Below are 23,949 nucleotides of genomic sequence, written 5' to 3' on the forward strand. Positions count from 1 at the left end.
TCTGCTCTGCTCTGCCCCACTCTGCTCTGCCCCACTCTGCTCTGCTCCACTCGGCTCTGCCCCACCCGGCTCTGCCCTGCTCTGCTCTACTCTGCTCTGCCCCGCTCTGCTCTGCTCCTCTCTGCTCTGCCCCGCTCTGCTCTGCCCCGCTCTGCTCTACTCTGCTCTGCCCCGCTCTGCTCTGCTCTACTCTGCCCCGCTCTGCTCTACTCTGCCCCACTCTGCTCTGCTCTACTCTGCTCTGCTCTGCCCCACTCTGCTCTGCCCCACTCTGCTCTGCCCCACTCTGCTCTCTGCTCTGCCCCACTCTGCTCTGCCCTACTCTGCTCTGCCCCGCTCTGCCCCGCCCCGCTCTGCTCTGCCCGGCTCTGCTCTGCTCTGCCCCACTCTGCTCTGCTCTGCTCTGCCCCACTCTGCTCTGCCCCACTCTGCTCTGCCTCACTCTGCCCCACTCTGCTCTGCTCTACCCCACTCTGCTCTGCCCCACTCTGCTCTGCTCTGCCCCACTCTGCTCTGCTCTGCCCCACTCTGCTCTGCTCTGCCCCACTCTGCTCTGCTCTGCCCCACTCTGCTCTGCTCTGCCCCACTCTGCTCTGCCCCACTCTGCTCTGCCCCACTCTGCTCTGCCCCACTCTGCTCTGCTCTGCCCCACTCTGCTCTGCTCTGCCCCACTCTGCTCTGCTCTGCCCCACTCTGCTCTGCCCTACTCTGCCCCACTCTGCCCCACTCTGCCCCACTCTGCTCTGCCCCACTCTGCTTTGCCCCACTCTGCTCTGCTCTGCCCCACTCTGCTCTGCCCCACTCTGCTCTGCTCTGCCCCACTCTGCTCTGCTCTGCCCTGCTCTGCCCTGCTCTGCTCTGCTCTGCTCTGCCCTGCTCTGCCCCGCTCTGCTCTGCCCCGCTCTGCTCTGCTCTGCCCTCCTCCGCTCTGCTCTGCCCGGCTCTGCTCTGCCCGGCTCTGCTCTGCCCCGCTCTGGCCCCCGCCACTCCACTCTGCCCCCCGCCACTCCACTCTGCCCCCCGCCACTCCACTCTGCCCCCCGCCACTCCACTCTGCCCCCTGCCACTCCACTCTGCCCCCGCCACTCCACTCTGCCCCCGCCATTCTGCCCTCTGCCACTCTGCCCCCGCACTCCACTCTGCCCTCTGCCACTCTGCCCCCCGCCACTCCACTCTGCTCCCCGCCACGACCCTCCGCCCCCCGCCACTCTGCCCCCCGCCACTCTGCCCCAGTCACTCCACTCTGCCCCCGTCACTCCACTCTGCCCAATACCACTCCACTCGACGCAATCCCAATCACTTTTTGAAGCCATAGGGTATGTTAGGTGACGATGCAAAGCAGTTCATCTAATAAAAGGCAATCTAATGTACATATTCTGATATATTGTGTTACTGAAAACATTTTTTATAGGCTTTGGGAGAATCGTTGGGACAAGGTGATGATGATAAGGATATGGACAGCATAACCAAAGTCATGAAGGTATGTAACTTTCCATGCTGGAATTTGTTCACTTAATATGAAACCGTTTCTTTCAATATAAAACACTGCATGTATTGTGTTTCCGGGATATTTTAAAACTTTCATTCAGTCTTCTGGTGATACTCCAACAGTGCAGCTTGGGCTACATATTTTAACAAGTAGCTCAGACTTTTTACACATCAATGGAATTTTACCAGCAGAGGAAACATTATAATAACCCGCTCGTTTATTGTGAAAGCTGACTGTTCACTTCTGATTGTAGGTGTGTTATTTTCAAGGGGTTCCACAAGAGAGGTCTATTTTAAATGCTGCTTTTTCCCTCTAATACAACATATTTGTTGCACAGCATAAATAGTGACCTCCTGAAAGGTTGTTCTGTAGCAGAAATAAATTGTTTAAAATGCTTTGCCCAACATAACAAAGGCATTCACATTGTGCTGGTGTGTTACAGATATTGGTCTAGCTACTACATCAAGTCTTAGGCCCATCCAAATACTTTGAATACATAGAACCTGTAATTTTCATTACCTGACTGTTGTCAACGGTGTCCTAGTACTGAACCTAAAAGAACCAGCAAAAGGAAAGACCACAGAGTGGTCTTGAAGAGAGTGGTTTTGAAGTAAACGCCATTGTAGGTCAGATGCTGTGTGCTGTTCTAGCGTTTGGTGTTGAGTGCTCAAATAATATATTTGGTTATGAGCAGGCAGCAAATGACCCATGATCACTTTCTCAAAACTCACAATGCACTAGGGAACTGACTCCACTTCAGACTTATTTTTACTGCCATCTGGTTTGAACTGTAATCGAAGCGCTTAGTCGGAAATGTGCCAAGGATTTCAACATGGTAGATGTGAGAGAAGATGGTCAAAATCCTGGGGCAGAACCAACAATTTCTCAAAATCTAACAACTTTTGCAGTGGCCAAGGATCAGCTTCATATAAGCATTTTTTGTTTTATTATGTTGTGTGTATTTATATGTCACTCTTGGGGGGTCTCCTGTCACCTTCAGCAGAGGTGCTGCCCTGACTGGGCACTATTTGAATAGTCAGGTTGCCCGTTTTTTTGCAGCATTCTGGGATTGCCCTAACAGTTCTGATGTGCATGGGGAAGTCTTTAAAGGCTTTAGGGCCAGTTATGAGAATGCTTGGCCACCGGCTCCTTCTCTTCGAATTTGAGGGGCCTATACAGAGCTGTAGGTTGAAGGAGTGGTGGCCTCCGAATGGGGTCTGATAATTGGTTGTAAGCGATGTGAGATCCTTCATAAGCCAGTTTCAATTTACAGCGCTGGTATAGTAAGACCATCTTGAACTCTTCAGAACATTAGCAACATTTTGATACAGTTGCTACAAGGTTAGTGGGAGGTACATAACACCTTAGCAGGCTGTCCTTAGATCTGTTTAGGGATCAGCGTTTGGATAGAGGGTGGAGCGCTCCCAGAAACATGTACAGTGAGCTCTTTGTGAGTACATAAGAGGACAGTTGGAGAAACTGGAGCGCGGGAGGGAGAAACTGGGATGGACTCGTGGAGAATACCATGATAAGAATAAGTGAGTGAGTGCTGGATTGTCTGACTCTTAGACCTTTAGCAGATATTTTCCCCATGTGTTTCCACAGATTTGCTTTCCAATATTTCCTTAAGGCAGCCACCACTACTGATTTCTAGGGAACCATTATCACTACATTTATGAGTTATTTTCCCTTGCCGTGGTGAAGTCTAGTTGAAATCCTGAACTTGAGGTTGGCTCTATGAGGAAGAGAAGAAGGGCAGGGAGTTCCAGATGGAGAAGTTGAGATTAGCTCAACAGGCACAAGAGATAAAGGAGAAGGGGATACAGGAAGCGTGGGCTTAAGGGGAAAGTAATGTGAATCAAGATAATAGGGAAAGGGAATGACAGGAGAAGGAAAAGGAGAGATTCGTTTTGGAGAGAGAAAAGCTAATGATTACGGCAAATCCAGCTAGATCTGAGATAAGTGTAATTCCAGTTCTACCCAAAATGGCTGCTATTTATTTATTTATTTATTTATTTTATTTCTTTATAAAGTTTTATATAGCGCGAACATGATCTCGATGGATATCAGAGCGCTTTACAATATGTGGGAAGGAAGGTAATAATTTGCAGTGCTGGCATCAACAAGAATAACCAACATAACCGTTACAAAACAAGGTGTTTGATAGAAAGTAAAACAATAAGTGATACATATTGAGCAAGAGGGGAACAAATGATAGGCTAAGTAAGAGTAGCGCCCAGTGCAGGTCATAAGGTTATAAGTCCAATGACTTAGAGCAGATTGTTGGACAGGCCACGTGAAGGGCTCGCTCCCTCCCCGCACGACCGGGCCCGAGCCCGGCTCCTCAGGTGTGACACGCAACAACCATCCGTTTCCCGTCTCATATGGGACCCCTGTCCCTGGGCATCTCCACATCATGGACCCGAATCACTACCGGCCCCCCTCGCCCGGCTTAGGCGCCATCTTGGACACAGCCCCACGAGGCCGCGTGGCCTCCGATCGACCCTAACCCTGGGCCTGACCAGGCCCCGACATCCCGGCACCACCATCCACCCAGGAGGTGAGCGGACTACTTGGCGGGTCAATGGGAGAAAGAGGTGTCGATGGCTCTCCCCCGCCAGGTGCCGATCGCCCCCGGGCACTGGCTCCATCCCCCTGCTGGGTGTCTGGACTCCCTCATCCCGGACCTCCCGACCTCCAAGTGCGAGGGTCCGGACATCAAAGGGCGCCAGACCTATAACTGGGGCAGCTCCAGAGCAGGAAGGCAGTTGTATCCTGGAGTCGAGAGACGCAGTGAAGAACTCATCCTTGACGGACTACTGGCGCTGCCGTAGCCCTGCCTTGTGAACTATCGACCTGCCTGCTGGCGCTGCCGCAACCTTCTGAAACCTTCATCGTCGTCGGGACCTGCTGGCGTGGCCGCGGACCGTTTGTAACCACCACCTTCATCGGGACCTGCTGGCTCCGCCGCGGACCGTCGCTACCTTCAACCATCCCGGGACCTGCTGGCTCCGCCGCGGCCCGATCACCTAGAACGCCGAGCTCGAGGATTGTGAGCTATTTTCATCTACCAGATTGGTAACGAGACTGTCCCGCTACCCTTTTCCCAACCAAGAGACTAGCCTAGAGGGGACCCTGGAGTCCAGACCTCCTTGTACCATTTCACCGTACTTGAAGAATTGCTTATAAAGTAACGTTGAACCTTATCCTTGTGTGGTGTACATCTGTGGGGGGGAAGTTACTTGTCTGTACGATCGCTGGAGACGGCTCTCCCCGGAGACCTCTCCCCTTGTCCTCGGCCGACCCTCCAGGTCCCGTCTAACATTGGTGGCCAGCGGCGCGATCCGAATCAACGCATAATCGTACAGAGAGTAGCTCACCCCACGACGAAACCACAATGACAGCCAAAGAGAGCGGATCCACCGAGAAATTCCAGATGGAGAAATTGGAAGAGTACAGCCATCGTGAGTTGAAACAATTCTGCATTGAACTAGGTATCGCTACCACCGGTCTGAGTACTAAGGACGATTTCAAGCACGCCATTGAGTCATGGGCGGAAACCGGGGCCGTCAGACCCCCGGACCAAAATGTCGCAGCAGCAGAGAAAAACACCACGGCTCCCGATGAGCGAGGAACGGGTCTTTCGCAAAACGAAATCCAAGAACGAGAGAGAAACAGACTACATGAACTAGAAATGGCCCGACTCAAGATGGATGGCGAACTCAAATTAGCCGAACAAAAACTGAACCTAGAACATCTACGGCTCCGAGAAGAAAGGGAAGAAAAACAGAGACAAAGAGAGCTCGAAGAGAAGAGACTGGCGTATGAACACGAGCGCAAACTAGCAGAGATAGAATTACGAAAGCAGAACAAAGAATTAGGGGTGCCCGAGCAACCGCGCACCCCAGGGGCAACAGAAAAGAAAGTACACATTCCCAAGGATGTCGTTCGAGAATATTTCCGAGATGACGACATACAGCAGTGGTTCAAGGCCTACGAGATCGCTATGACCTCCCACCGGATCGATCGAAGCGACTGGGGAGCCGGTCTATGGGGGAGGTTCGTCAATGAGGGCCGCGATGCCCTGTTACAGCTCCCAGACCATCTGATGACCTCCTATGACCACATGAAGGCTACCCTCCTCACCCGCTATGGGCTCACACCCGAAATGTACCGCCAGAGGTTCCGAGACTGCACCCGGATCCCGGGTACAACTTTGGTGGAGTACGTGAACTATTTCAGCCGAGCCTTCGAGGGTTGGATCAAGGGGAGCAATGTAACGACCTACGAGCAACTCTTCAATCTCATGGTATGGGAGCATCTATCTAACAACTGCTTCGTCGAGCTCAGGCAGCACCTCCTCGACAGTAAATTGACTGATCCACGACAGCTCGCCGCCGAGGCTGACCGGTGGGAAATCACCCGAGTGGGCCGGAATGGGTCACATGAACAGAATCGGAACCACCCAGGTCAGCACCGTCCCCGAGGAGGAGGAGGGGGCCAGGGACGAGGAAGAGACAACGCCCCGGCCGCTCCCGCTACCAGCACACCACCCCCGGCCAACCGGGGCAGCACCCCGGCGCGCCCGGGGTACAGAGCCAATGTCACGTGTCACCGATGCCAGCGAGTCGGCCACTACGCAAATGACCCGAATTGTCCGCAGAACCAGACTCCGAAACCCCGCCAGATGGCTGCCGCCGCCCTGGGGGAAGAACAAATCTCCGAAGAACACGAGGAACGTGAGCAAGAACACCAAGAATGGGAACCAGCCGCCATGGTTCTAGCGTGCCTAGGGGGAAAAGACATGGTCCCGCGGGCCCCCCTACCCGCCAACACCCGAAAGTACAGTCAGTGGGTGAACATTAATGGACGCCGGGCCGAAGCCCTACGTGACACCGGGGCCAGTGTGACAGCCGTCCGCTGTCACCTGGTGACCCCAGAACAGATCCTGCCGAACGTTCTCTGCCCTGTCCGTTCAGCCGACAATTCGGAGAGTCTATGTCGGATGGCCTGCGTCCCCTTCGAGTGGGGAGGAGTCTCCGGCATGTTGAAGGTGACAGTCCGAGATGATGCCCCCGTAGACTGTCTCCTGGGAAACGATCTGGAGAGTTCCCCGTGGGCCGCCGTAGAGAGAAGAGAGCACCTGGGGATGTTGGGCCTCCCGGACTGGGCGTGCGTAACCACCCGGTCCATGGCCGCCCGTGCCATCCCCCGACCCGAAGAACCTGAATGGCCGGCACCTCCTCCCCCGGTCGCTCCAATAGAAGACGCCGACCATCCGGAGCAAACCCCCGAAGGGCTCGCCCAGCTCCAGGACCTTCCCGACATGGCTCAGTGGCGTCAGGAAGGGGGGCCCACCCAAGAACAGTTTCGTCAAGAGCAGAAGACCTGTCCCTCCCTCGAGGGACTCCGCCAGCAAGCCCTCGCCCAGAGCGCAGGGGATACCTCTGGAACCCATTGGGTCTATTGGGACAATGACCTGTTGTACAGCGAACAGAGAATCGCGGAGTTAGGGGCCAGTCGAGTGCTAGTGGTGCCCCTCCGCTTTAGAGACTTCTTGCTAAACCTGGCCCACGATGTCCCTCTGGCTGGTCACCTGGGTCAGGACAAAACCTACAGTCGCCTGGTGACCCACTTTTTCTGGCCCAAGATGAGGAACGACGTACTCCAGCACTGCCGGTCTTGCCCCACGTGCCAGGCCAGCGGGAAGAGCGGCCGCAAGCTTAAAGCCCCTCTGCAACCTTTCCCAGTGGTCACCACCCCGTTCGAGAGGGTGGGAATAGACATTGTGGGGCCCCTGGACCCCCGTACAGCACAAGGACATCGGTTCATCCTGGTACTGGTGGACCACGCCACCCGCTACCCCGAGGCTGTTCCCCTGCGAACTGTGACAGCCCCGGTGGTTGGCCGGGCCTTGATGGGGATCTTCTCCCGGGTGGGCTTCCCCCGAGAAGTCGTCAGCGACAGAGGAACAAACTTTATTTCAAAATACATGAAATCCCTCTGGCAACAGTGTGGGGTCACCTACCGATTCACGACCCCCTACCACCCTCAAGGAAATGGACTAGTTGAGTGGTTCAACCGCACGCTCAAAGGGATGATTGGGGGGTTGGAAGAGCCCCTCCGTCGCCAGTGGGATGTGCTACTGCCGTGCCTCCTCTTTGCCTATCGAGAAGTCCCCCAGAAGTCCCTCGGCTTCAGCCCGTTCGAACTCTTATATGGACACCCTGTGCGGCCACTCAGCCTAGTCAAAGAAGGTTGGGAAATGCCCCCTCTGAAGAACCCTCCAGATGTTTTCAAGTACCTCCTGACCCTACGCAACCAGACCAGACGGTTCAGAGAAATGGCTAAAGCAAACTTGGAGGCCAGTCAGGAAGACATGAAAAGGTGGTACGATCAAAATGCCTCCTCCATCGAATTTGAACCCGGCCAACAGGTATGGGTGATGTCTCCTACCGAACCATGCGCCCTGCAAGACAAATGGACAGGGCCCTTCAAAGTGGTCGAGCGCAAGAGCCCTGTCACCTATCTCATCGATATGGAATCTTCACGGAACCCCCTCCGGGTCCTCCACGCCAATAGACTAAAGCCCCACTTTGTGCGCTCGGAGCTCAGCCTCCTGATGGCAACAGACAGCGGAGCCGAAGAAGACTCCGAGCCCCTCCCTGATCTCCTAAGGACCCGGGAGAAAGATGGTTCCGTGGACGGGGTCCGACTCGCAGAGGCCCTCACCCCGGAGCAGCGCCAAGGCTGCCGGGACCTCCTGCTGCAGTTTGCAACTCTGTTTTCCCTCACTCCAGGGGTCACCCCCTGGTGCTTGCACGACGTGGACACCGGAGACAGTCCCCCTGTCCGACATCGGGCCTACCGCGTACCAGATCGGGTACGGGCCTGCATCCAAGAGGAGGTGTCCAAGATGCTCACGCTCGGGGTCATCGAGCCCTCAGACAGCCCCTGGGCCAGCCCAGTGGTACTGGTCCCCAAAGCGGCCGCCCCCGGCACCACTCCTGAGCTCCGGTTCTGCGTCGACTACCGGGGCCTGAATGCGGTCACCAGAACCGACGCACATCTCATTCCCCGAGCAGATGAACTAATCGACCGCATGGGAGCTGCCCGCTACCTCAGCATCTTCGACCTGACAGCGGGCTACTGGCAGATCGGACTCACACCTCGGACCCAAGAACGATCTGCCTTCTCCACCCCTGATGGCCACTACCACTTCAAGGTCATGCCATTCGGCATGAAGAATGCTCCAGCAACATTCCAGCGGCTAGTAAATCAAGTCCTGGCGGGACTCGAAGAATTCAGCGCCGCCTATCTGGACGATATCGCTGTGTACAGCCGCCACTGGTCCGACCACCTCAACCACCTCCGAGAGGTTCTGCAGGCCCTCCAACGAGCCGGCCTCACGATCAAGGCCAGCAAATGTCAAATTGGCCAGGGGTCCGTGACCTACCTTGGGCACCAGGTGGGAAGCGGTCTGGTGGCCCCGCTGCAACTCAAAATCGCTGCCATCCAGTCGTGGCAGCCCCCCATCACCCAGACCGAGGTCCGCGCCTTCTTGGGGCTCACAGGCTACTACCGGCGGTTCGTGAGGGACTATGGCAGCATTGTGGGGCCCCTCACGGAACTCACATCCAAAAACCACCCAAAGAAAGTCAACTGGACCCCAGACTGTCAAGCGGCCTTCGAGAAGCTGAAGGCCGCCATGTGCTCCGCCCCTGTGCTCCAGGCCCCCGACTACAGCCGGGAATTTATCGTCCAAACGGACGCCTCCGACCATGGCATTGGGGCAGTCCTGTCCCAGCTGAACCCCGAAGGGCTTGACCAACCAGTGGCCTTCATCAGCAGACGTCTCCTGGCCCGAGAGCAACGCTGGAGCACCATCGAGAGGGAGGCCTTCGCAGTGGTGTGGGCCCTCAAAAAGCTCCGGCCTTATCTCTTCGGTACCCACTTCCGGGTACAGACCGATCACCGGCCCCTGCAATGGCTAATGCAGATGCGGGGGGAGAACCCAAAACTATTGCGTTGGTCCATCTCCCTGCAGGGGATGGACTTCACAGTGGAACACCGGCCCGGACAGGATCACGCCAACACAGATGGCCTGTCGCGCTTTTTCCGCCTCGACGAGGAGAGTCCCCAAGAGGATGGGTGACTTTCCCCGCCTTCAGCTGGGGGGACGCATGTTGGACAGGCCACGTGAAGGGCTCGCTCCCTCCCCGCACGACCGGGCCCGAGCCCGGCTCCTCAGGTGTGACACGCAACAACCATCCGTTTCCCGTCTCATATTGGACCCCTGTCCCTGGGCATCTCCACATCATGGACCCGAATCACTACCGGCCCCCCTCGCCCGGCTTGGGCGCCATCTTGGACACAGCCCCACGAGGCCGCGTGGCCTCCGATCGACCCTAACCCTGGGCCTGGCCAGGCCCCGACATCCCGGCACCACCATCCACCCAGGAGGTGAGCGGACTACTTGGCAGGTCAATGGGAGAAAGAGGTGTCGATGGCTCTCCCCCGCCAGGTGCCGATCGCCCCCGGCTCCCCCGGGCACTGGCTCCACCCCCCTGCTGGGTGTCTGGACTCCCTCATCCCGGACCTACCTGCTTGAAATCAACTTGAGGAAGGAATGGTTTGATATTCCTGAATATCCTAATCGGGTGATTAGCTCTCCTGCAAACATTGCTGATATGATTATGATTCTTCATGTTCAGATGCTTGTCCAGGGTGATTCTGAGAGATTTGGCTGAGTCAATAATAATGGGGGTGGGGGGTGCGGGTCAGTTGAAGGCAGTGAGGTGGTTCATCCAAAGGTCTAGCTTAGGGTTTTGGTTCAGAGGAGAAATGAGAAGGAATTCTGTTTTGGAGGAGTTGAGCAGGATGTGGTTCTCAGTTAACCAGTTTTGAGTAGACTTTAGAGTGGTGTTGAGTGATATGAGGTTATCCGGGGAGATTTTCAGGTAAAGTTGCGTATCATCCCCATACATATGAAAGCGAATGTTCGAGGAGTTTAGTGCATTAGCTAAAGGTTCCAGGAACAAGTTGAAGAGTATAGGAGATAGGGCAGATCCTTGGGGGACCCCCATGGATACTGGAGAGGGCTGAGAGAGAGAGTGGTTCGCCTTGACTCTGTGATCTGTGGTGGAGGAAGGACGAGAACCATTGCAACACCAGACCAGAGAGATGAATAGGAGGTTGTCATGATTGACAATGTCAACCCCAGAGGAAAGGTCATGGAGGATTAGGAGGCAGGATTCATTTTGGTCAAGCATTTTTTAAATGTCATCCATAACGTGAGTCAGAGCCGATTCAGTGCTGTGCCACTCCAAAAACCAGATTGATGCTGGTCCAGGAGTTGGAAATTCTCGATGTGAGCACAGAGTTGTGATTGGACCCATTTTCCTAGGAGTTTGGTTAGGGTGGGGAATGTTAGAAATAGGGCGGAAGTTGTTAAGGTCAGCACGATTTGCATTCGTTTTTTTTTAGTATGGGTGATAACTGAGCTGCTTTTAGGCAATCTGGGATCGTGCTGTGTGTCAGTGAGGCGTTGATAATCTTTGTCCAGATGGGGATGACAGCCTCCTTGATTTCTTTGAAGATGGAAGGTGGTAACGGGTCGCTAAAGTGATTAGATGGGTCGATACTATGAAGAATCTTGTTGATGTCTCTTTCACTGAAGGGAGTAAAGGTACTCCATGAGGCATTGTTCTTGGTGCTCAGGCTGATTGGTTTGAGCTTCTCTAAGAGGGCAGGAGGTGGCGCGGAACAATAGGATGGCAATAGAGCCTTCTTAGAAGCAAGTTCAATATTGATGAGTCTCGATTTCTCAGTGAAAAAAGCAGCGAGATCATCGAATGAGGGTGGGCTGACTCCAGAGTCATTGCGGTTTGGAGCTTCCACAGATTGCTGTTTAACCAGTTCAAAAGGTTTCTTGGGGCGATAAGCAGCTTGATTAGCGGCTACCCAAAATGGCTGCAATGGTTCCAAAGAGCTTGTGCACATGTATGCAGGAAAACACAATGTTTTAGAATGGTTTGTATTCTTTAAGATTGCTCGTATAGTATAGTCTTTGAATCATATGTCTAAAGCAGCCTTTTTCTGTTTAAATCTGTTTTATTTTCATATGAGGAACAACGAAAGGGTCTATGTGTACACAGTGCAGGGCCCACACCCCATATAGGGCCAGCAGCACAATTTAGGGGAGGTACGGTAGCGTTACTAAAGCACACCGAGATAGCTTTTACACAGCATGTCGCCTACAACCCTTGTTTGGCCGGCTGCGTGTTGTCTATGTTATAGCATTGGGTTGTGATCGCGGGGAAAGTTCAAGACCCATGATTAACATAGAAACTATAACAAGGTAAGAATTCCCTCATCGGACCTGGTTACAGACACTTCTGCTGAACCCATCCCTCCTATAGAGAATCGATGAAAAAATCATTTATGTAATATCCGTTCTCTGCCCAAACATGCTTTTGAGGTATGGGACCTGCTGTCATCGTTCCAACCCGAACTGGGGTTTTTTACAGAGACCTGTCTCAAACCTCACTGTGTACCCGCTATAACACTAGGACTCCCGGAAGGATATAAGATGATTAGACTAGATAGAACCACAAAAACAGGGGGAGGAATTGCGATTGTGCACAAAGAAGGAATCCGGATCTCCATAATGGATCAACGCGAGGATGCTAACATGGAGATTTTGATCTACAGAACTGAATCCTCCTTGCAAACTAGCTGGAAAGGGGTGCTAGTCTATCGTCCCCCAGGACCTCTTGCCGACTTTTCCTTGCAACTGGTCGAACTATTAGCTCCATACGTGAACACATGTAAAAATGTCCTACTTTTGGGAGACTTTAATATTCACAGTGAATGTCTTGCCAACTCTGATGCACAGACGCTTTTGACCGACTGTCAGGACCTTAAGACCCCTAATAGCAGTTGTGGAGTCAAAACGAAGATAGTCAGTGAAAATTCCCCCATTAAATGCTTTGTGGTCTGAGTTCACTCGAAGACGGCATAGCAAGATGACCGCCGTTTCCGAGTTCAGTTCAGCGGTCTAGTTTTCCTAGGTGCAGCGGTCAGGAGTCCAGGTGAGGCGCGCGCTTAATGAGAATTGCGCACTTCACCAAGGAAAGAACCGTGAGAAGAAGCGTATTCTAGTTATCCCAAGTTTTTGGCTATATTCCGAGATAAACCTTGTCCCAGAGTAACGAGACCACGTCCCAGTCAGGAAATACTTACCAGAGTCGAGTCAAGCCGAGATTGTCTCGGAGTGTGGAAATTCCTTAGAGTTTCGTCGAGCACTCTATAGATAGCGCCAAGCTGAGACGGAGCTTTCAGACCAATTAACGCAGCGCAGACTCCTGAAAGAAAAAGAGAGACAACAGAACTGAAGCTAAGTGAATCATTCTATCTAATGACTTGTGAAAGACAAATGTAAATAGTTGTAATTAAATACTTACAGTCCGGTTGGATGTGAATTCACTTCTTCGTGACGATAAGGTACTCCAACGTATCTTAACGAGGAAGAATCTGGAAAATAAGTAAGAAGACGCAATTACATAGAATATAGAATTGGACCAATGAGATAGTCTCCTAAGTCGAAGAAAAGTAAGTTAAGTTTATAATAAGATAATAAGAAAAATTAGAATAAACGACAGACAAGATAATTAACCAAGAATGTTTTTCGATTAGGAAAAGCACATAGACTAAAAGAAAAGGAGAACAGAGAAATAAGAAGAATAGGAAGAAAAGAAGGACAGCAAATAAACGAATTGAGTAAAGGGCCACAAAAGATAAATAAAGAATAAAAAAGGCAACCCTAGGCTAATAAACAATCCAAGGCAATTCTTATATATTTCAGGACATACTAGGTTAAGAACAAGATTAACCAGCAGGTAGAACAATACTAAAGAAGAGGGGCGCAGCTCTTGGAAATACTTGGTAGGTGAGCTTATATAGGGAATTTAGGGAGGTAGAAGGTAGGAAGGATTTGATTGTTAATTGTGTTCAACTCTCCAGGTTCCTAATTGATGAGGTCTGCAGGACGGACTAGAACAAGAGGAGCCAACCAAGACCAGTCTCTTCTCTTTTGTTATTTTATCCACTATTCCCCTTCCCCCAATGGAAATAATCTAGAGTCTCGTACTACTGAGCTCTAGGTTGTTGCCTTAGTGGGATTTGGATACTATCATCTCTGTTCCTGTGCAGTCAAGTGGTAAGTTATAGACACATATCAGAGTCTGACAGAGTGAAGTGCCCAAGTTGCACCTTGCACCCGAACAGAGATGGCGGAGGGAATCAATTTACAGAGTTTGGGAACAATTTTAGACACCATCCAAAAAGAATTGATCGCAGTTAGGGAAGAGAACCGGAGCCTCAAGCAAGAAATTGTTAGCTCAAGAAAAGAAACTGCAGAACTGGCACAAAGACTTAGGCAACCGCTCAGTTCAGGACAAAGTGCAACAGATTCCACATTAGACGGAACCAATAGAACGACCACTCGGGTAATCCACTCTTTGTCCCCAGTTATTCCGTTAGCAGCCCCAGAACGATTTAGCGGCACCCACAAAAGGCGCAGTTATTTATTACACAATGCTCATTACATTTTATGTGCCGCCCTTCGATTTTCCCTGATGCGCAATCTAGGGTAGCATTTGTGTTGTCGTATTTGAGCGGGGACGCAGCATCATGGTCCATGCCCTTGGTAACCAGAGATGATCCTCTGTTGAGAAATTGTGACAAATTTAAACAAGAATTTCTACGAATCTTTGATCGGCGGAGAATATCCCAAGCTGTCGATAATGAACTATTGGATCTGAGGCAAGGTAATCGAGATTTGGTATCCTATCTGGCCCAGTTTAATAAATTGGTATTGGAAACAGACTGGCCGGAGAGCAAGAGAGCTGCAGTATTCTATCGTGGATTGAGAGATGAACTAAAAGGTGTGCTGGCCGGAATACCAAATAGGCCCACAGAAATCTTGGCTTTGGTGGATTTAGTATTAGAAATTGATTTCCGACCAGGAGAAAGGAAAGTTGAAAAAAGGAAAGAATTTAGACCGTTGGTTCCCAGATTCGACAGAGCCAGACCGGACGGCAACCGAAGTAATGAAGGTCAACATGGTGCGGAATCAATGCAGATCGGAACGATCAGAGGTCCTTTGTCCAAAGAAGAAAAAGAGAAGAGAAGAGCTAGTAATCTGTGTATGTACTGTGGGTCTGGAAGGCATTTTGTCAGGAATTGTCCGAAGAAGCCGAAGACCACCTTTAAGCCAAAGGAAAACTAATTGCACCACCTGTGGAAGGAGTTGAACAGGTGGGTGCGAATCAAGAAACGACTCCAGGAGAACATAGAGAGGCTAACATCTTGCAATCAGCGGCGCCACATTTAATTTTATCAATGGTGGTCAAGTTCAGACATATTACTCTGACAGAAGTTTCGTTAATGATTGATTCGGGAGCCACTGGGAATTTTTGTGACTTGAAGTTTGCGGAAAAAGTAGGAATACAAGCGATAAAGAAATACAAGAGTGAACCAGTTCGGGCTGTTGATGGAACAAATTTATCTTCAGGCCCAATTGTGAGTCATACGGAATTGATACAATTAGTATCCAATGATGGACATGAGGAGAAGATCCAGTTTAATTTAATAGATGCTCCCCAATTTCAGCTGATACTGGGCCTCCCCTGGCTCACGGAGCACAATCCAACGATCAATTTGAGTACCCGAACAATTGAAATGAATTCCAACTACTGTTTAGAGAATTGTTTTGGTGGTAAGGAGAAGGCTCCAGAGCTAAACCCAGCTCATTCTCTGTTTGCAGCTGGGGTCTCGATATGGTCATCAATGCGCAAGAGATACCAGAAGAATACAAGGACTTTGAAGATGTGTTCAACGAAGTGGAAGCGGAACAACTCCCTCCTCACCGAGTTTATGACTGTAAGATTGAGATAGAACCAGGTTCAAATTTGCCATGCTGCCGAGTTTATGCCCTGACTGAGCCGGAACCTCATCATTTAAAGGAATATCTATATAAATACTTAGCCAATGGATTCATTCGACCCTCACAATCCCCTGTATCCTCACCTTTGTTTTTCGTGCCTAAGTAGGAAGGGGATTTGCGGACTTGTATAGACCACCCAGCAATAAATAAGATCACCAAAAAGAACCGGTACCCAGTACCCCTTATCTCCGTCCTTTTGGATCAAGTAAAAGGAGCACCAATATATACCAAGTTACACTTGAGAGGAGCTTATCACTTGGTCAGAATGCGAGAAGGCGACGAGTGGAAGACGGCCTTTAGAACGAGGTTTGGGCTGTTTGAATATTAGGTCATGCCTTACGGCCTCTGCAATGCGCCTGCTGCCTTCCAGCATTTCATCAATGATGTTTTAAAGGAATACATTGACCAATGTGCAATTGTGTACATTGATGACATTCTTATTTACTCATCCAATAAGAATAAACATCAAGAGCAAATGAGGGGAGTTCTGCAGAAGCTGAGAGACAATAGGCTATTTGTGAAACTGGAAAAGTGTGCGTTTAATGTCTCTCAGGTGGAGTTCCTGGGATTTGTCCTTTCCCCAACTGGAATTCTTATGGACCAACGGAAAATCGAGGCAGTAACTGATTAGAAATCTCCTACAAGTGTCAAAGAGGTCCAAAGCTTCATTGGATTTGCAAACTTCTATCGAAGGTTCATCAGTGAATTCCCACGAAAAATCCTGCCGCTCACGCAACTACTTAAGAAAGGAATCCAATTTGAATGGTCAGATGAGGTGGAAGAGGCTTTCAGATCTTTGAAGTCAGATTTTACCACAGCTCCGATTCTTCAACATGCTGATCCAACGGAACCCTTCTACGTTGAAACAGATGCTTCGTATCAAGCGGTAGGAGGTGTTCTATCCCAGCGAAGTAAGGTGACCGGTCAGCTGCATCCAGTCGCTTACAGATCCAGGAAACTGACTCCTGCCGAAATAAATTATATCATCACGGAAAAAGAACTAATGGCTATTAAAGATGCCTTTAAGGAGTGGCGACACCATCTCATGGGGGCTCGACACCAAGTAACTGTGTTCACGGACCATCGCAATCTGAAATGTTTAAAGACTGCCAGAACACTTACGCCAAGACAATAGCGATGGTCATTATACTTTGCTGATTACGATTTTGTGATTACCTATCGGCCAGGAGCACAGAATGGGAAGCGGATGCTCTATCCAGAATAGACATGGACAGTCAGAGATTTCCCATGGAAAATCAATCCATTATTCCAACTACAAGGATAATTGGAGTTACCACCTCGGTCAATCTACAGACCGGTATTTCGAAATTAATGTGTCCAGAGGCCATGCAAAACTGGGTAAAAGAAAAAGATGGCAGAAAAATCATCCGTCAACTACTCTACTTCCAGGAAGCTTTATATTTACCCACCAAGGAGTTACAGCAGCAAGTTATGCAAGAATGCCATGACGAGAAATTAGCAGGGCATAAAGGAGAAGCTAAAACAAAGGAATTAATCAAGAGACACTATTGGTGGCCAGACATGACTAAAGATATAGAGGAGTATGTAAAAACGTGTGAGATTTGCGCTCAGGGAAAGTCTGAACGGCAGGTTCCCAAAAGGTTACTTCAACCATTACGTACCTCGCCTTACCCATGGCACTCAGTCACGTTGGATCTCATCACAGACTTGCCTCTTAGTCAAGGTTTCAACACCATTCTAGTGGTAGTGGATTCATTCACAAAAATGGTTCATTTCACAGCATTGAAAGGGATTCCGCCTGCAAAAGAATTAGCCACTCATTTCAGTACACAAGTAGGGAGGATACACGGAATTCCCAAAATAATGATTTCAGACAGAGGATCACAGTTCATATTCCTTTTTTGGAAGTCCTTTATGGCAGGTTTAGGGACAGAGGTAAGGTTTTCCACCAGCTATCATCCAGAAACGGATGGCCAGACTGAGAGGGTCAACCAGGAGTTGGAACAATACTTAAGGCTCTTTCTTTTAAAACAAGATGGAAACTGGTCAGATTATTCATGGACAGCAGAGCTTGCCCATAATAATGCTAAGAACGTTTCTACTGCTTACTCTCCCTTCTACATGAATTATGGCAGACATCCAAGTTCATCAATCCGGCAAGCCGAGATTTCAGTCCCAGCAGTCACAGAAATAGTTTCCCATTTAGAGCAAGTTCTTCAAAGTGCAATAGAGAATTTGAAACTAGCTAAAGAAAAATATAAAAACTATGCAGATAAAGAGACGTGTGGCCCCCCCTTTAGAAATAGGAGACAGTGTTTGGCTAAACACTAAGAATCTGAGGTTGAATGGAAATCGGAAGTTTCAACCCAGGTTTATAGGGTCTTATCCAGTAGAGAAAAAGATCAATCCCGTGACCTATCAGATTAAATTGCCACCTAAAATGAAAATTCATCCAGTCTTTCATGTTTCACTGTTAAAGAAGGCTTCTGCTAAGTTAAAGACTGGAATTGCCCCCGAAACCTATTCAATTAGAGACTGGAACAGAGTTCGAAGTGAAGGAAATTCTGGACTCGAAAAAATCTAAAGGACAATTATACTATCTGGTGGACTGGAAGGGATACGGTCCAGAGGAACGTTCTTGGGAGCGGGACAGCGATGTTCATGCCCCAAGGTTGGTAAAATCTTTCCATCAGCGTTTTCCTGCAAAGCCAAAACGGAGAAAGCCTACCTTGTTGGGGGGTACTGTCAGGACCTTAAGACCCCTAATAGCAGTTGTGGAGTCAAAACGAAGATCGACAGTGAAAATGCCCCCATTAAATGCTTCGTGGTCCGAGTTAACTCGAAAACGGCATAGCAAGATGGCCGCCGTTTCCGAGTTCAGTTCAGCGGTCATGTTTTCCTAGGTGCAGCGATCAGGAATCCAGGTGAGGCGCACGCTTGATGAGAATTGCGCACTTCACCGAGGAAAGAACCGTGAGAAGATGCGTATTCTAGTTATCCCACGTTTTTGGCTATATTCCGAGATAAACCTTGTCCCAGAGTAACAAGACCACGTCCCAGTCAGGAAATACTTACCAGAGACGAGTCAAGCTGACTCATTACACGTGTTTTTAGGGTTTAATCATAAACAATCCTAAGCATATCTGAGCTCTCTCTGTCCTGGCTGCAGTTAATGCATCTCTCTCTCTCCTCATACAGTAAGTGCAGCTCCTTACTAAGTCTGGACAGACAGTGCTAATGGGCAGATGCGCTCCCCTGACAATGCCGCTTCTGTTTATGCTTATTTTTGAGAGTGAAGAAGAGAAGGAATCGGATAAAGGGTGCAGAGAAGGAGGAAAAGAGCAAATGAAGATAGACAGAGAGGGGAGAGAGAGTGGAAGAGCAACAAAGATAAGGAAGAGAGCCGAGGAAAAGGGAGAGAGGCGGATTAATGGGTGTGTCAAGAGAAGGACAGAGTGGGAAATGAGGAAGCGCAGGAAAATAGAGTGGTGTGCGTGGAGGGAGAGATGGTGTATGGGGGAAGGCACAGATAAATGTCGAGAGGCACGGAGAAGGTGTGTGAGTGGGGAGGGAAAAGTGCTTCGCTCGCTCTCCACAGCGCGGTGTGACAATTGTTTTACGCCACACCAGTTTCAAATGTCACCAGCTGCCACTGGTAAACTGTGAAATTCTAAAGGGTTCCACCAGTGGAGTCTAATAGGCATCTCAAAGGTGGGAGACCTATGGAAGAAGGGCGAGGTTGTCCCGTTTGCCCAATTACAAACCACTTATGGGCTGGCATAGACGGAAACTTTAAAACACATGCAGATCAGACAGGCTCTTAGAAGAGTGCTTCCATCAGGCACACAACTGCCAGAGGCCTCAGCGCTAGAGGACAGGCTGCCGACAGACCACTTGCATAAAAAAGCCATCTCCCTGTCCTACCCAAAAATAATAAACAATCAGCAGGACCCCATAACCGCCCTTAAGGAGAAGTGGGAGGCAGAAGTGGGAACACTGGACGAGACAGATTGGCAGGACGCAATCGCGTCCCCAAAAGAGGTAGAGATTTCTTCAAAATTTAAGCTGGTACAATTGAAAATGTTGCACCGCACTTACAACACACAACCACTTCTGAATAAAGTAAGCATGACCGACACACCGCTCTGCCTGAGACAATGCGGCACCCCAGGCACATTCTTACACCCGATCTGGCACGGCCCGAAAATCACAAACTTCTGGGATAAAGTCATGAACACAATTTCGCAGGTTACGGTTCCACCGGAGCCAATGGTTTCAACAAAGAGGGATTTGGGACAAAGCACACTGAGGGATCTCACTATGTGCCAAGTCTAGCGAATTTACCACTCATATGGAAGAGCGGAAGGTCCAGTCCTGGTGTTCGCTAAAGATACCAACAACAAGAGGGGTACCAGGCTGTTCCTGAAGGAGTGCTAGTTAGTCGGAGACAGGTTAGGGATTTTGTAGGGCAACGAGAGGTGCCTACAAACGGGCATCCATTTTGTTGGATATAATGGCCTCACACACCCTTGCGAGTGTCATGCTTCATCATCGGCAATGCTCATCGTTGGGTCGGCGATGCAATACCCAACGGGCAACACCTCAAAGGGGCTCTTTGGCGGAGATCTTTTTCCAACTGCCGTATGGGTGACGTGCGAGTGTGGGGCCAGGAGGGTGTAGACGTGAAAGTGGATTAAAATGGGCGCAAGGGTACCAGGATCAATTTTATTCTGGAGGTCCCTAGGCTCCAATTAAAATTTAAACAAGGACTAGACTTGTAGGGAAATAATGTATCCTAATACAAGGCTAACCTGGTGTGTGACTGGGTCGACATGTTTCTCGCCACTTAGTCAAATTGACTGGCGATTCATCAGGACCAGTGTCTAACTGAGTTATTTAAGAGATAACTGTCTACAGTATGGCTGTTCCAATATTTTGCAATGTCAAAATAAGGGGAAGTAGTGTACCTGTGTTGCGCTCTGTATTCCTGGATGGGGAAAAAAGAGCAGTTCAAATATTGCAAATAAACCTGTAACAAAGTGGGTGACCTGTTAGCACTCCGTGTTCCATGCCTGTGGTTGTGGTACTTGCAAAAAACACAGTTGATGGACAGAATGTAGAACAATGTCATACATTCACCCCAGTACTAGGATCTGGGCCTAAATCCATCGTTTTTTTGCACTCCACACCACCCTGGGTTAGACACTGGCTATATGCAAATCAGCTCTGACCCTGTGCCCCATGGGAACAGTCCAGTCCGAACTACCAAGCCATGTCTTTCCCAGACCGGAATCAAGCATCCAAGGACCGGTTTCTGGCTATCAGCCTTCATTCAGCCTGGATAGCTTGACTCCAGTGGTGTGGAGAGCCTGGGACTCACGTCTGAGTATACCCAGCACACTCTGGGTGAAAATTGCAAAAAACACAGTTGATGGACAGAATGTAGAACAATGTCATACATTCACCCCAGTACTAGGATCTGGGCCTAAATCCATCGTTTTTTTGCACTCCACACCACCCTGGGTTAGACACTGGCTATATGCAAATCAGCTCTGACCCTGTGCCCCATGGGAACAGTCCAGTCCGAACTACCAAGCCATGTCTTTCCCAGACCGGAATCAAGCATCCAAGGACCGGTTTCTGGCTATCAGCCTTCATTCAGCCTGGATAGCTTGACTCCAGTGGTGTGGAGAGCCTGGGACTCACGTCTGAGTATACCCAGCACACTCGGGGTGAAAATTGCAAAAAACACAGTTGATGGACAGAATGTAGAACAATGTCATACATTCACCCCAGTACTAGGATCTGGGCCTAAATCCATCGTTTTTTTGCACTCCACACCACCCTGGGTTAGACACTGGCTATATGCAAATCAGCTCTGACCCTGTGCCCCATGGGAACAGTCCAGTCCGAACTACCAAGCCATGTCTTTCCCAGACCGGAATCAAGCATCCAAGGTCAGAGCGGATTTGCATATCGCCATTGTCTAACCCAGGGTGGTGTGGAGTGCAAAAAAACGATGGATTTGGGCCCAGATCTTTGGACTGGGATGAATGTGTGACATTGATCCACATTCGGTCCATCACCTGTTTTGTTTGCAATACCGCCATAAGTGCGCTGGGGATGCTCAGACGTGGGTCCCAGGCACTCCACACCACTGGAGTCAAGCTAGCCGGGCTGATGAGGTGTTACCTCGAAACCGGTCCGGTCCTCGGATGCTTGATTCCGTTCTGGGAAGGACATGGCTTTTGTAGTTCGGACTGGACTGTTCCCATGGGGCACAGGGTCAGAGCTGATTTGCATATCGCCATTGTCTAAACCAGGGTGGTGTGGAGTGCAAAAAAACGATGGATTTGGGCCCAGATCTTTGGACTGGGATGAATGTGTGACATTGATCCACATTCGGTCCATCACCTGTTTTGTTTGCAATACCGCCATTAGTGCGCTGGGGATGCTCAGACGTGGGTCCCAGGCACTCCACACCACTGGAGTCAAGCTAGCCGGGCTGATGAGAGGTGCTACCTCGAAACCGGTCCGGTCCTCGGATGCTTGATTCCGTTCTGGGAAGGACATGGCTTTTGTAGTTCGGACTGGATTGTTCCCAAGGGGCACAGGGTCAGAGCTGATTTGCATATCGCCATTGTCTAACCCAGGGTGGTGTGGAGTGCAAAAAAACGATGGATTTGGGCCCAGATCTTTGGACTGGGATGAATGTGTGACATTGATCCACATTCGGTCCATTACCTGTTTTGTTTGTGGTTGTGGTACTAGCATGTGATTAAAACAATAATAAGTCATTCTTAGTGAGCACAGTGCACAGCATGCTCATGTGGAAAGACATCATTTAAAAGCCACGCTACAGTATTCAATGAATGACACAAGTTATTAAGCACTCACCTATCGGGTGATGGTGAGCTACAACAACAGTACCCGGCGGGTAGAACAGCGGGTGAACCTTTATAGTGGACAGGCTGGTTGATACACAACGGGCATTAGGCATATTTCAGCATTAGACATCTATCACGTGTATAATTTCTGTAAAAAGGGTCTCACTCGTTGCTACCCTATGTTATAGTATCGTTTGACTTGTCCCTTGAAATAGCAGAGGTATTAAAAACGGCTGTCCGAGTGTAGGAACTGGGCAGTCTATTTACTTTTGATTTGTCCTCGCTTACTCCTTACGATCCTTCCAGTCTAATACGCGGTGCCCCAAAACCGCCTCCAATCACGAGCGTACATTCACTCAGCTTAGTTAAAGACAAGCCACACTCTCGCATTATCTTGCAATCAGAAATATGTATCACACGTTGATCTTATCATGAGCATTAAATGCCCCCTCAAAAAGTCTCGCCCAGACGATTAACTCGTCAATAATACAGTTGGTAGCTAGTCACACACAAACTAGTATCTGGATTGAGGCAGAAATGATTCAGATAATCTGATTATCGGGCGATGTCCACCGGAGCCAAACCAATGTCTACTTAACATATGGGAACCTACAGACCTCAATCATACAACTCAAGACTGGGCGGCACTAGGTATGATGTTGGCAAAGCGAAATAAAGTGCAGCACTGGGGATCGAGACAGACACCTTGCCACGGCCAATGGTGTCTAGGCATGGATACTACAATGATAACAGAGAAATCAGTTTACATCCACAGAGGATGCCCCTAAAAATGGACCCGATTGTGGGGCAGGTGGAATGCTTATCGAGGTAATATGTGTGAGCCACTGCTGGAAGAACCAGTGTCAGACGTTAGCGACTAAGCGGATCAATAGACCGGGTAAGCTGCAAAGTGAGGGGACTCTGTATATGATATGTGACCAATGTGCAAGAGACACCCTTTACTGATTAATATGAATGTTACTTAAGTCAGGTATATTACTTTACCATGCGCATATAACATAACAAATGCCACTGCACTGTACCGAATATATTTTCTTAGAAAATGCCAATACAATGTTTTATTTAAAAAAATGTGGAATCCGGACTGCACTATGTGAGATGTATCCTTTTTAGGTTTTGCCTAGCGGAAGCTGCGCTCTGCGCAGCTTTTCCGCGCAGGCGAAATCCTGTTGAGAACTGTAGGGTGCTTTGGTTCGGCCCTCGTCGTTGATTGGCTGGCTCCGTAAACGGAGCCTTGCCATTGGACGAGGGGCCTGTCCGTCAATGCCGGACCAGACACGGGGGCGTTCCCGAGATTATTTGGCTTTTGCCGACGTCACGGGACGCCGGGAACGCCCCCGTGTCTGGTCCGGCATTGCCGGCACTACTGCGTCTCTTCTCCCCCGTTTCCCGCCCCGTGACTGGCCGGCCGGCCAATCCTAGCGCGGCCGGCCGGAAGTGCCCGCCCCCCGCAGCCCGGGGGAAGAAGGAAGACGGCAAGCAGTATGGCGGCGCCCGCGGGGCTCCCGTGGCCTGGAGGGAACCGCCGCCGTCGACGTTGCCGGTCTCCCAAGCCGAAGAGG

At 50.0% G+C, this 23,949-nt stretch overlaps 1 protein-coding gene across 1 annotated transcript in view; it reads left to right on the forward strand.

Annotated features, from left to right (window-relative positions):
* Positions 1 to 23,949, forward strand: part of PRPF18 (pre-mRNA processing factor 18) — a 195,898-nt gene that overhangs the window by 102,309 nt on the left and 69,640 nt on the right. The window contains exon 7 of the mRNA XM_086933196.1: positions 1,412 to 1,480. Within this exon, the coding sequence (XP_086789322.1) occupies positions 1,412 to 1,480 (69 nt within the window). The remainder of the gene's footprint in view (positions 1 to 1,411; positions 1,481 to 23,949) is intronic.

The sequence above is a fragment of the Lissotriton vulgaris genome, chromosome 1_1 (genome assembly GCF_964263255.1).
Source record: "Lissotriton vulgaris chromosome 1_1, aLisVul1.2, whole genome shotgun sequence".
Classification (NCBI taxonomy): Eukaryota; Metazoa; Chordata; class Amphibia; order Caudata; family Salamandridae; genus Lissotriton; species Lissotriton vulgaris.